At 33.8% G+C, this 13,798-nt stretch overlaps 1 protein-coding gene across 9 annotated transcripts in view; it reads right to left on the reverse strand.

The window, feature by feature from the left end:
* LOC117182211 (D-glucuronyl C5-epimerase B) overlaps positions 1 to 13,798 on the reverse strand; it is a 66,174-nt gene that overhangs the window by 38,115 nt on the left and 14,261 nt on the right. For 8 of the 9 annotated variants that reach the window (XM_033375285.1, XM_033375284.1, XM_033375280.1 and 5 more), the window contains 3 exons: positions 4,865 to 5,012; positions 4,627 to 4,755; positions 3,059 to 3,772 (listed from right to left, as the gene is read on the reverse strand). In XM_033375285.1, the coding sequence (XP_033231176.1) occupies positions 3,059 to 3,772; positions 4,627 to 4,755; positions 4,865 to 5,012 (991 nt within the window). Of the gene's footprint in view, positions 1 to 3,058; positions 3,773 to 4,626; positions 4,756 to 4,864; positions 5,013 to 5,494; positions 5,560 to 13,798 lie in introns of all 9 variants that reach the window. The other variant, XM_033375281.1, reaches the window with a different exon arrangement.

Genomic DNA, 13,798 nt, shown 5'->3' on the forward strand with positions numbered 1-13,798 from the left:
CAGAGTGCCCAAAAAGTCTTGGGACAGCCAAATAAATCCTTAGGTACAATTTTTTTGGAGAAGGTTGAGGTCATTCTTAAAGTAAGTTTCAACGAGGAATCTAGTGGTGACCTTAGTTTTTACCTTAATCATGACCTTCATGTTTATTTCAGTCACCTTTATTTTTTAAAATGGAATGGCCCATTTTTGACATTGGCAATCGATAGAGCGGAAAATTTTACGTTGAAAAGTGTAGCCAGGTCATTCAAACTTCAGTAAGGTCTGAAGAAAAAGATGTGAAGTACAATTTTCCGTTCTTTCAATTTCTGATCTCAAACAGAGTCATTTCAATTTAAAAACAATGAGTGAGTTTGAGATGAGCTTGATGTCATGGTCAAGGTCAATAGATAGTCAATTTGCACATTGTTCAAGTAAGCAATTAAGTAGGCGAGGTAAGAAGAGATTTTCCACAAGCTAACTGGCGAAAATATTCAGACCTTGTTGAAGTTTGAATGACCTCGATATGACCACCAAGGTCACACCTGACCTATGACCTGACTACACTTTTTAACCTAAAATGTTCCGCTCTCTCGATTGCCAATGTCAAAAATGGGCCATTCCATTTTAAAAAACAAAGGTGACTGAAATAATCATGAAGGTGATGGTCAAGGTCAAAACTAAGGTTATCACTGGATTCCTCGTTAAAAGTTACTTCAAGAATGAACTCACCCTTCTCCGAAAAATTGTACCTAATGATTTATTTGGCTATGCATATACTGTATAAACATATACAGTGAAACTCTTCTATAGCACCGATTTTGAGGCTGACGGTGGTTGGGAACTAACTCATTGTAGCCTGCTCCGCTTTTGTTTGTTCACGCCTGGATGCTCCCCTGAGTGATAACCATAGATCCCGCACACCCCATGCAGCTCTTTTTACACCTACCTACGGCGCGGCGTCAATTCTCGGAAGCGCTATAGAAAGGATGGCTATTGAAGGGTTTCAGTGTATATATATATTAAACCTCTTAAATAAGCTTTTTAAATATTCCCGCACACGATTCATTACAAAATCTTTTATCTTATATAAATGAATTATATAACAATTTATTGTGTTTCTAAAAAGTTGGCTTGATCATGTACAAAAAATAGAGTATAATTAGGTTCAAGAGTTCAACTCTGATTCTCCAACTTTTGTTGGTAAATTAAGAGATTTCTTAAAATCTTGAAAGATCTTCATAATTCATATTATTCCACGAAAAATAAGTCGTGTTAACAGATCTTTGTTTTCAACAAAAAATTTTCAAGTAAACCCTTTGAAATGAAAAAAGATTTTTTTATACATTTTAATACAACAAATCCTTTAAATCTAGCTAAAGATTTAAAAAAATTTCAATTGCTTTGAAACTTCTTTATGAAAAAAACACCTGAAAAAAGTTGAGGAGTAAAAAAAATAGAAAAACTCAAAAAGGCGTATTTTTTAAATATGCTGTTTATTTATTTTTTAATCTAAATGTTTTATCAGGCAAAGTTAAGAAGTATTAAACAGAGATCTTAAAACTAGCTAGATTTACTAAAGTGAAAATCTATAAGGTAAGAATCTTTCTAAATATGGTAGAAAAATTCAGTGTTGTTAGCGCTATTAAAGGTTTTAAGCCAAAAAGACCAAAAACACATTCAAAATTTAAATTGAAGAACGCGTCTTGTCGGCGCACCACCAATCACGGATTAAATTTATCCTAACCGCCACGGCCGATCAAAGTGACTTCGGCGCAGATCTTTGATATTACCTGAAATTAGCAAACTAATTACACAGGCTCACAAAAAAGATGTCTGCGCGAGACAAGTGACTAAGCTATATTTATGTATTTCGAGCCTCGGAATCCGAATCTGGTCTCAGGATTTCTCGTACACGTCTAAGTTTTCCCTAGAATTGCCCAAGCTAGGGGAAACAGAAGGCACACTAGAGAATTCCTGTGGCCTAATTAGGCCTCTAGAAGTCGCTACACTTTAGAATATAATATCCATGTGTCTATTTTTGCGCATGCTAGTATTATCATAATAACGTCCAGAATATCCCTATATTTCCCCTATTTATTGCATCTGGGGGAAAACTGTCAAATGTACGAAAAATTCTGAGGCCAGAGTCGAATTAAGCAACTCAAAATACATGAATATAGCCTAGTCTCTTGCCTCGTCCAGACAATTTTTTTATGGACCTGTATGAACAAAAAATCCCTAGGCTTTTCCCTACTTTTTGCATCTAGGGAGAAAATGGTGCAAGTCCGAAAAATGTAGTGGTCAAATTTAGATTGAGAGCACATAACTCCAAAGGACATAGCATTTTTGTTATTTTTTGCCATATTAGTCTGTAGAACATGAGCAACACCTTAAATTTCCCTAGATTCATGAATCCCAACACATAAGAATATGACACCCGTAAGTTTATTCTTCCGTATACTGGTATTATCAAAATGATGTCCAGAATATCCCTTGATTTTTCCCCTATTTTCTGTATCTTGGGGAAAACTGAGTCCTGTACGAGAAATTTTGAGGCCAAATTCGGATTCAGTGGCTCAAAATACATACATATAGCGTAATAACTTGTGTCGTGCAGACGTTTTTTTTGTGGGCCTGCGTTATTTTCGAATCATTTTAGAATCGGAGCATGTGCATATAATGCAAAATAATTGTACTTCTAATTTCAGTTCTAACTAAAATGTGTAAAGTGTCTAAAATTTATAGTAAATTATTCTTTGAACTAAGCATAAAAATCTTCGCAAAATTTTAAAAGAAAGTAAACCATAGTTTAACTTAATTATGTGCAAAGTCTCATATTTTTTCGAGGTCCCTGGGAACAGTTACGACCCACTAACAAGTGAATTTTCTTGCGAACTTGTAATTGTACCAAATTTATTTTATTATAAAGAAAATTATTTTTGTAAATCTTTGAATACAGTATATAACTCATAGATACATGTTTCAGACGGGAGTCTATAGACTGACCGGTAAAATGTTAGGTTTTCAATTTTCTAAATAAAAATTTTTAAATTTAACTATGTTCTCTGAATAAAAATACCTTCAATTTTGACCTGGATATCTTCTTCTTAGTCTTATCATTGGCATTAAGTCCTTTTTGTAAATCCACAACCAAATCTCTTGTCAATCTTCTCCATTGATTGTTCAACAATCCAATGCCATAATAAATATGATTACTGTATGTGTGTAAAATTACATTGCTGGTAGTGTAGTGAAGATGATATACATCCTTTTTTTCTCTTGACTGCATAATAACCGTAATACTTCCATTTTCTCTTGTATAAAGATCGAACTTGAATACAAAATCCAGTACGTGCTCTAGTCTCAATGATATTCCAGATGCACTTGTTTCGGGTGTCGCATATTTCATTACATAGCTATTCACACGCTTATCGTAAATTCGACTCATGACAGATCCTTGCGAGACTATCCAATCCTGTTTCACTCTTTCAGAGTCTTCAATCAATTTTTTGTAAGGCTCAGGTTCGGTGAGATTTTTGCTGTAGTGTGAAAGCCCGAATTGTGCAATTTGAGTGGGATAGTAATAACCCTGACTCTCCCATTGTGTCGATATAGGGACTCCGTCGCTGCCACTCACGCATTTTACTCGTTCTCTAACTTCTACGTTGTAATTTTCAAAGGTCATATATACCCCACGCGAATCGTATTTTCCCTTCGGACTAACTATTTTTGAGTAACTATGCAACCACTCGAACCTTTCTAAACCATCATACGTTGCAAGCTTTCCATAAATCTGAAAAAATTAAAGGACCACATGATAAAATTATGGAAAAAGCCTTTCGAAGAAATTTTAACATTTCTACACGAAGAGAAATTTTAAGAGATTAATTCATGAAAACAAACGCATGATTTTAGAGCTAAAATTTTTACGTGTTTTAAGGTCTCGGACTCTATGATCTAAAACTATAGAATTCGAGACCTGAGAACAATGGAGCGTGGCCTAATGCCTGAAACTTTGAGACCTATGCTTGAAAAGCAAGGGTTCCCCGATCTTCGTTCTTGCGCCCAAGCGTGATAAAATGAAAGAGCACAGTCGTGAATTAATCTTCCGAAACTTCTCTTCGTGTACTTTAGATAAGCATCACCACCTAAAGCATTAGAAACCCAAACTTGACCGACCTGAGACCGAAAGACCTTTTTCATACTGTACGGGGTTATTTCGTGGTGCATAAAATAACTATAATTCATTTAAGAATAATTTGTTGTATATATCAATTAAGAAATTAAAATATTAATAACATTTTCGGGAGAAAAATGAACTCATTTGAACTAGGCTGGGATTCGAGCCCAGCGGCGTTGAAAAGTGTTCCTGTTTTCACATACTATTTTACTTAATTCCTTATTTAGAAATTTCCATCTTGACTCAATGACGTAAAAATATTTTTTGTAAAAATGATTTCTGATTTGCGGGTGGTAAAACGTAATCTTCTGTTAGAACTGGTCAGAATTACTAAAATGAGAATCTTAGATAAACATTGGAATCTCTTTTCGAAGCGAAAAAATCTGGCTGCTCGTACCGAAATATAATTTAGCCTATAGAAAAATAATGGTATTTAAAGTAAGGTAAATAATATCGTTTAAACCTACTTCAAAATACTTGTGGATGAAAGAAAATGGAATATAAACTTCATCGCCTTCTTTTCGGCATCCGATGGAATATCCGCCATTTATATAGCAGTCAATCTCTTGGTAGCCCAATTCATTGCTGATCCGATCCTAAAAATTTATTTTTACATTATATCTAAGTAATAAGGGTAATAATAATCGAGAACAGATAAGAACTCAACATTTTTGTTAATAATATTACTTCAGGAATTAGACTAACTTTGTGTTGCAATTGCAGCTTCCAATCTGCATTCCTTAGGAAAAAATTATTTCCACAATTATTCCATGAGGTAAGTATCGAACTCAATACAGCTACAACCAGTATCAAGAGAATTGTCTTATAATTGATTCGCATCATCATGTACAACCTGTTGATCAGTATTTAAGCGATATATAAACTTTTACACCTATCTACAGGCTCTTAAAGTTGTATAGAATTAAAAAACTTATTATGTTTCACCATTCAATAAAGCTTAAATTTATTAAACAGCAAGAAAAAATTTAATTTAAAAAAATTCTTTTACGGAATTCAAAAATTTCTCCTGGTTTGAAAATTTCTCCAGATTTGAAAAATTGCTTTGAAAACGAAATAAAAAGCGTAAAGGAACGTTTACGTGATTTTAAATTGATATAATTATCAAAAAAACAACATATTTTGCATTTTTTTACAATTGTATAAATTTACGATCATGTAAACGTTTCTCACTGATTTTTACATTCTCATTCATGATAGTGTAATGTAATCGTCCAAATTTTCGATCTCTGGTTTTTAACGGATCTTTACTTTCCTGCACTCACAGAATCCGAAAATCATACAATTTTTTCGGTGTCTGCCTGTATGTATTGTTACCTAAATGTTGTAGCCACGCTAACTTTTGAAGGTTTTGTCCAATCGAGTCAGCCGTTGATACACTTCTTAAGATTCCCAAAATGAAGATTCAGTTCGTTAAGCAGATGTTTCCAAACAAAATAAAAAATGTAAGAGCATTTTCAAAATTTGACATTTTTTTTAAATAGAAATTGTTGTCAAAGTTTCTTATATATGGGCAGAAGACTTGCAAATTATCTAAATAAAATTTTCAATTTCGATGAAAATTAGGAAAGTTATATATTTAAAAAATTTTTTTTAAAATGTGAGTAGATTTGAACAAGATTGAAAAAAAATACAGTTACACTTTATCGCTGTAATTCCTCAGAAGTTTGAATCAAAGTATTCGATGTAAGTTATAATATTTATGATATTTGAAAAGATGCAGTTAAAGTGTACCCATTAAACGTATGAAAACGAGCTCGAAGCGCGAGAGCGTACCCGCGAACCCTGAGCGTGCACAAACTTGGTGCGAAGCACGGAGCGTGCAGCGCGTAAGGATGATGTGCCCTTGCGGCGGACAATTGTTTTTTTAGTTTCTTCAATTGACAATTAAATATCTTATTTCGTACGAACTACAGTTATTGTAAAGAAATGTCAGGAAGTAAATTTGAAGTCAGTATGACATGGCCTTTTAAAAAATAATTTTTATTTAATAAATTTACTATCAATAACACAATGTTTAAAACTTAAAAATTGTTTATTGATTTTAAAATTTAGAAGAAATAATATCGAATTGATACTTGACCTAGGTTGATCTCAGTTAAAAGTCCCGAAAGAATTTTTGGCCCAGGTTAATAGAAATGAGATTATCAACCATTAAAAAAAAAAATTTTTTTAAGCTCGAGAAAAATTGATGAGATAAAATTGTTTTGACCAAAGTGATAGATCTTATTGGACACACATATTTTTCGTATATACACTTTTACTATAAAATGATGATTTTTCGAGAAAAACGAAAAAATAAGCTTTTATACATTTTAATTACAAAAAATCTGCCCGCCGCGCGGACACATTTTCATTGACCGCTGTTTTGAAGTTTGAGCGCGACTGTTAGTTCTCGTGCTTAGCACCAAAGATATATTTGGTTCAGTTTATTGGCTATGGCTAGCTATTCACGCACCTGGATTTGACAAGCGCCTTCATCGGCAATGCAAACAGTCTTGCCAAATCGTCAATACTTCTTTGCGCTATATTTCACGCGCAAATAAAAGTATTATTCTTTGTACAGTTATATCTCTTATACTAAACTCAAGAAATAATTGCAATTTTTTCAAAATTGTTGTTTTCTCTTCTTCTATGCATCTCTAGTTTCTATGCTAAATTGTAAGAACTGTTTAGATGCTACGATTAATCTAAACCTGTAAACTGCTTATAGTGTCTAATGGCAAAGCCGTGATTTTTCTCACAACGGCTCAGTTTATTCGTAGAATAGGCCAGTGAGGCATATGTCAGGGTGTGTGCAGTTAATTACATGTGTGTGTCGAAAGTTTTTTGTAGCTACTTTCACGTCATCTTCGATTTGGTCATGTACAGAACGCTGTAAAGACAAAGGTGAGCGACGCGTCTTGATTACTAACAATCAGACAGTTTTTGTAATAAACTATTTTAAATTTCTACAAGCACATCTATGTTCGGCTTGCGATTTCAAACACATGGACATTTAAAACTTGCCCGCAGCTTGAAAAACAACACAGCAACACGCGAGCCCGGGAAAAATAACAAAAAACCAGCGGTAGAACACTGCAGATAACAGGTTTAGACGCTGGACCTCTTGTAGATAACATATTAATAGCTTTCAGTTGTCGTATAACGTTCAATTTTGATTCAAATGTTATAAAATTAACGTGTATTATTTTTCTCTAGTAAATAAACAAAAAAATTTCACCGTTTTAAAAATTTTGAAAATTGCAAAAACAACAACGCGCATCCTACTTTAAAAAAATATTAATAAACCTTTTATTAATGAAGACCGTAAGACATACAAAAAAATCTTAATCTTATTCACATTAACGGTCGAAGAAAGGATTGATTTGATTCTTATCAATTCTACTTACTAAACCTTTTATTGCAACTTGTGTCGTTTTTCCATAGATTTAATTTATTTTTGCAATCGCGTACGCGTTCTGGGCACTTCACCAGTTTTGCGAGGTGAAAGTTTCCCTTTGCAGACCGTTGAATGAAGTCGGTGGTGGGGGGACACTTTATGTCCCTGGGAAAATAAAGTAACATTATTTACCTAAAATCAGATTTGTAAAGCATGGAGAGTGCAGTAAGTGCTGCCATCTATATGCCCACTCGCCGAATACCAAGTGGCTGTTTTATAACATTACTTTCATGTATCAAAACGTGCTCCTGAACACTACAAATCGTGGAAACGTTTACTTTTTGACGCAGATATAAACTGTTCTGACGAAATCAGCTGAAATGGAAAAAAGTGGCGGTTATGAACTGTTGCCACTCGTGGTACGTCAAGCAGCAAAAGAGGCGATGCAAAATCCACTTGCTTCTATCCTTTCTGCAATGGTTTTTTTCTTATTAAGAATTTTTTTCATCGTTTTTGTCGGGAAGCCCCGGACCGGGGCTTCGCCTCCTGAACTCCCAAGAGGGCTGCGCCATGGATCCCCCACCCCACTGCCAGTCCGCGCTAGACCACTGAACTCTGAATTGCTCCAAAAGCCCATAACGGTAAACGGACATTCGTTGCATAAAGTATCGTGTTCATCATGGGTTGTATGTCTTTATGCATCTCGCGTGTTTACAGGACTTCTCGCGATTCACGCTCGCCTACGACTCGTTCTGAAAAAATCACGCTTATCTAGAAAGACTAACTTAAAACCCTCGGTGCACAATGGACTATTATTTTCAATGGTATTTTTTACGATTCAGATTATTAATTTATTAGCTATTAATAGAATTATAAATAAGGTAAACAATTTAATTAAATTATTAATTATATCTACATATGGGAAATTTCACAGAACTTTTAGATTTGCAATCTAGCGCCTTTTTTCACGGTTTCGTTTTATATATATATATCAATATTTTAACTATCATATGAACGCTTTTAGTGGCAGGTATAACAAAAAAAAATTTTCTATGGGTTTTGAAAAATTTGTGAGCTATCTGTGAAGTCAGGAAGATCGACTCCATGGTAAAGTCTGGTTTACTAAACTTGACCTTAAGGATGGTTTTCACCATATCAGAATGTCCGAGAATTCGATTAAGTATACAGCGTTTGGTACTCTGGAGGGACAATATGAATATCTATGAATGCCATTTGGACTTGCATATACGCCGTCTTACTTCCAAATAAATTTATATTACATTGTCCAAGACTTAATTAACGAGAGCAAACTGCTTTTATATTTAGACGACTTTCTAATTGCGACTGAAAGTCTTGATGAAAATTGGTCGGTTTTACGGGAGGTTCTAAAATTAATGGCGAAACACGAATTGAAACTACGTTTAGATAAATGTATTTTTGGGGATTTAGAAATTGAGTACTTGGTTTACCACATTAGCAGTTATGGGATTCAACCGAGCAGAGAACAGATCAAAGCGATTTTAGAACATCCCTTACCCAAAAGTGCGAAACAAGTTCAGCAGTTTATAGGGCTACTTGGTTTTGTACGTCGTTTTATACCCAATTTTGCCTTGATATCCAAACCGTTGTATGGACTATTAAAAAAGGGATACAAATTTGTTTTTGCGGAAAAAGAAATGCGAGCTTTTGAGACTTTATTAGATTATCTGACCACCGAGCCCGTCTTAACTGTTTACAGTCCTACTCTTTACACGCAGTTACACACAGATGCGAGCGCGTTAGGATTCGGGGCTATTCTTTTGCAGCGGAAAAAAGATAATTATTTAAATCCCGTATTTTATTTTAGCAAGCGAACTACAGAGTTAGAAAGTAAATATCACAGCTACGAGCTAGAGATAATAGTTATATTTTACGCGCTAGAACGATTTCGAGTCTTTGTAATCGAGCCTTTGACCTTTGAACACGAACTTATGTACAAACAGTTGTCTGATACAGAACTGAAAGAAATCCGCGAATCATTAGAGCAGGGAGATAGTGACAGGTACGAAATTCGTAATGGTTTTCACTTTAGAAATTACAAGGATTCTACTATTTTCTTTGTACCTGCGACTATGATCAATAGCGTAATTAGATCTTGTCATGACGATATCGGTCACGTTGGGGTTGATAAAGCTGTCGAATTGCTCTTGAGGGTGTTCTGGTTCCCAGAGTTGCGTAAAAAAAGTAAAAGAATATGTGGGTAATTTCTTAAAGTGTTTAGTGTATTCTGTGCAATCTGCTAAGAGAGAAGGTGAATTACATATGTGGGGCAGGGCTAAAAGACCTTTCGAAGCAAGTTTTATCGACCACTATGGACCCTTGAAATCTGCGAGTCTTGGCTACAAGCATATGTTTTACTTCTCAAGAATTAGTAGCAGCTGGCACTCCTCGCGCAAATGGCCAAGCTGAACGTGTATTTAGATTCCTAATGTCAACTTTGTCTAAAATAGTTGAGTCTTCTGATTGTAAAAAGGGGCTGGAAAATGCGCAATTTGTAATTAATAACACTGTAAATAGAGCTTATAGGTTGTTCACCAGCTCGTCTTATTTTCGGAGCGGAAGCTAAGTTGCGTGAAAAAACAGATGTAATCTGCGAAAAAATGCGGTTGAAAAACAAGCGTTCGACAAAAAACACAAATGTCCTACTAAATACAAAAGAGGTGATTACATTATGATACCAAATGTGGTTACAGAAAAAAGTGTTATTTAACATTTTTTACCTAATTTAAAGGACCCTACGAAGTAAAGAAGGTCTTGCGTAATGACTATTACCTAATAGGAGATTTCGATGGGTTTCAAATAACTCAAACACCGTTTACTAGGGTTTATAGTTCTGACAGGATGCGTCCATGGGACATATAAACCATGACTCTCTTTGCAGACGATCCTGATGATCGGGGCGATCATTTGTCAGGATAGGCCGAGCTGTAGTCGATATATTTAAATTGAACCATTTCGAATTTTCGCGTCGATATGCGAGTGACATCTATAGATGGCGTTTGATTAGCGTAGATTGAACCTTCCGTTCGATAGCAGAAGAAAGGTCGCAGTCTTGTATTAGCCATGCTTGAATAAACTCTTTTTCACAGTTCTTATGTAAGACGGCCTTGTTTATCTACCGCTCGACCACACCTTTCCGTTAGTACAGTTGCAAATCTAAAATTTCTGATGAATTACCCATATGACAAACAAGGAATATGATATATCCTTAAATATTGTTTTCTATGACAATGAATAACGAACTCTTAAATATGATATTTTTTAAATCAATTTGATTTTAAAAAAATTTTTTTATTATATATAATTTTACAAAATATTATGAAAAATTACAGTTTTAAAAAAAAGTTGTTTAGATCTTTTAGAAGTTGGGAAAGAATCAAGAAATATTTGATAAAATTTCGAAAATGTTTCCAAATTTTCAAATATTTGTAATCTATGTAAAGTCTTAGATTGCTGAAAATATTTTTATTTCACGATTTTTATTTGACATAAATTTTTTCCAATATTTTCAAATATCATTCCAAATTTACAAAAATTACGTGACGATCTTCTAAATTTTCTCAGAAATTTTACGAAAATTTGTTTATTCTCTTGAAAACTTTCGAAATTATTTTCAATTCTACTAAACATTTCTTGAATTTACCCGATTTTTGTTCGTTTTTGATTTTCAATATTACCAAATTGAAACATTTTGCTTTAAAATCTTCTAAACTATTTTTAGAAATTTTAGAAAATCGTTTGTTATGTTTAAAAAGCTTTAAAATTTTCTCTTATAGTTCATTTTTCAAAATAAAAAATTATTTAATTATTTTTGCATCGTTTCAAAACTTTTTAATATCTCTTAAACTTACTCAAATTTTTTCTAAAATTATGTGATATGGCAAAATTGCAAAATCTGGCTTTAAAATCTTTTACACTTTTTAAAAATTTTAGGAAATAATTCAAAATGTTTTATGATCTTTTTTTCGATCTTGAAACATTAAAAAAAAAATGGTCTTAAAGTCTTCCCTATGCTTTTAACCCACATTTTAAAATCTTTAAAACTTGAAATTATTCTTTTAAAATAAAACCTTAACAATTTCTCCTCAAGTCTTTCATAATTATTGAAAAGCTTCTTACTCTTTTATTCGGGGTCTTCGGGTGTTCTCTGAGTTCACTTTTATAACCTGATTTCCATACCGGAGTGATAATTAATGAAAATGATTCGTTAAAAAAAAATAGAAAAACACTATTAGAAAAATCCACTGTGTCATTTTCACAATGATTATATAAATAAACCGTTTTCTTGATACATTTTTAAGAGTTTGTAACGATTCGACATGACAAACGACATATAACCATAAAAAAAACTAGAGCAAAGTTAGTACTAGCGCGTTACAAACGGCGACTTCAAAATGCAAAGAGGTATAATAAAAAAGACAGAGTCATGAGAGGAATGGTGATGGTAGTAAGGAATGAATGTATAACAGACAAGGATAAAAAAGAGAGGAAAGAACAAAAAGAAGGTTTAATAGTAGAAGAGGTAAAGATGGGTCGAGAGAAGTGGAAGATAGGGGGGGTTTATGTAAACGGTAATATGCATCGAAGATGAAACAAATGATAGGAGAAAAAAAGGAAGTGATTAGGCTTATAATAGGTGGCATTTCAATGCGAGAACAGGGGACAGAGGAGGAAGGGAATGAGAAGAGGAAGATACTCCAAAGAGAAGGTACTAAATGGGGAGGGAAAGAAATTGTTAAAGAGTTTGGAGGAGTTGGAATGGTTTTTCCTAAAAGGAAATATAGAGGGAGATGCCATAGAAGAACGTACACGCTCAGGAGGAGAAAGGGGGGCCGTAATTGATTATGTGATAGTGAATGATGAGATAAGATAGAAGGTCCAGAAACTAGAGGTAGAAGATTATATTGATTCGGATCACTTTCTCTTAATACTGACCTTAGAGGGAGAACAAATTAATAGCAATTTGGATAAAAAGGAAGCAAAGGTAAAAAGAGCAGGAGCTTGTGTCTCTTGTCCAAAACTTAAATTTTTAATTGTTTACTGTCGTTTTTACGAATAAAAGAAAAACTACGTGTCCTCATCCTATGAAAAAGTGATTCATAACATATTTTTTAGATCTTTTTTGGATTCATAATTTTTATCGACCCATCTTTCGTCGTATCTTGCATAGTGTTACCGCAAAATAGAATTTTTTATTTTTCATAATTTCTTGTGCAATTTCATCTTTTTAAGTACTACTAATAACCGTATACGAAAGGCCAATCCAATCTGTCAATTCTTTCAAAAGTTATCGTGCTAACAAAACTAAAAATCTACAGTCACACGAAAAGCAGACAGACACATTTGACAAAAACGGGGGAGGGGGTAGAATTTCACAAAAATCTAATGCCTTCTCTGATAAGAATGTAAAAATTGTAAAACTTTCAACACTATTGTCCAAAAGCATTTGGAGGGGATTCCCCCTCCCCACATTGAATCCAAGCCCATTTTCGAGGGCCTAAAACAAACCACGTGTCTTGGGGATTTTGAATCAGCGTAGTTTTGCGATCAACTAACTTTTAATTAACAAACCTTTCCAAGGTTCTTTTTTGGGAGGAGGGCCTGGAAAAGGGTTCGCTGTGATTGAATGAGGGGGGCGTGGGCCACATCCCTCTCGCTGCAGAATATGTGTTTATTCAATTATTTCTGTTTTCAAGGTCCACCCTTTAGAATTAATTATTATTTTACAGAATTTATTACATTTTTAGGTGAAACATCTTATAATTAATCTTCAAAAATAATATAATAATATTATAATTAAAATACAATTCATTAATATAATATAATAATATAATAATAATATTGAATAAATAATATCTTGAAAAATAATGGTCAAATTCGTTCAGAATTAGACCATTTGTGTAGCGCGAAAAACTTGTTTCTTTTCGCTTCTTAAATATAATTACGAATTTTCACTACGTAATGAAAAAAAAACATGCAAACATATGTGACGTGCGCCGAAGAAAGGGGGCTTCCTCTGAAAAGTGAGATTTGTCAGGGCGAGCGTTCGAAGTCGACCCGATAGACGCAACTTTTAGGAGAGAGAGAGAAGACTTACGAAATCTTCCCTCTCCCCTTACCACTACATTCTGACGGAAAGAGATAGGTCTTAGACGCGGCTCACGTACGGGGTATAAAGATATATAGATTATCTATATTAA

The sequence above is a fragment of the Belonocnema kinseyi genome, chromosome 10 (assembly GCF_010883055.1).
Source record: "Belonocnema kinseyi isolate 2016_QV_RU_SX_M_011 chromosome 10, B_treatae_v1, whole genome shotgun sequence".
Classification (NCBI taxonomy): domain Eukaryota; kingdom Metazoa; phylum Arthropoda; class Insecta; order Hymenoptera; family Cynipidae; genus Belonocnema; species Belonocnema kinseyi.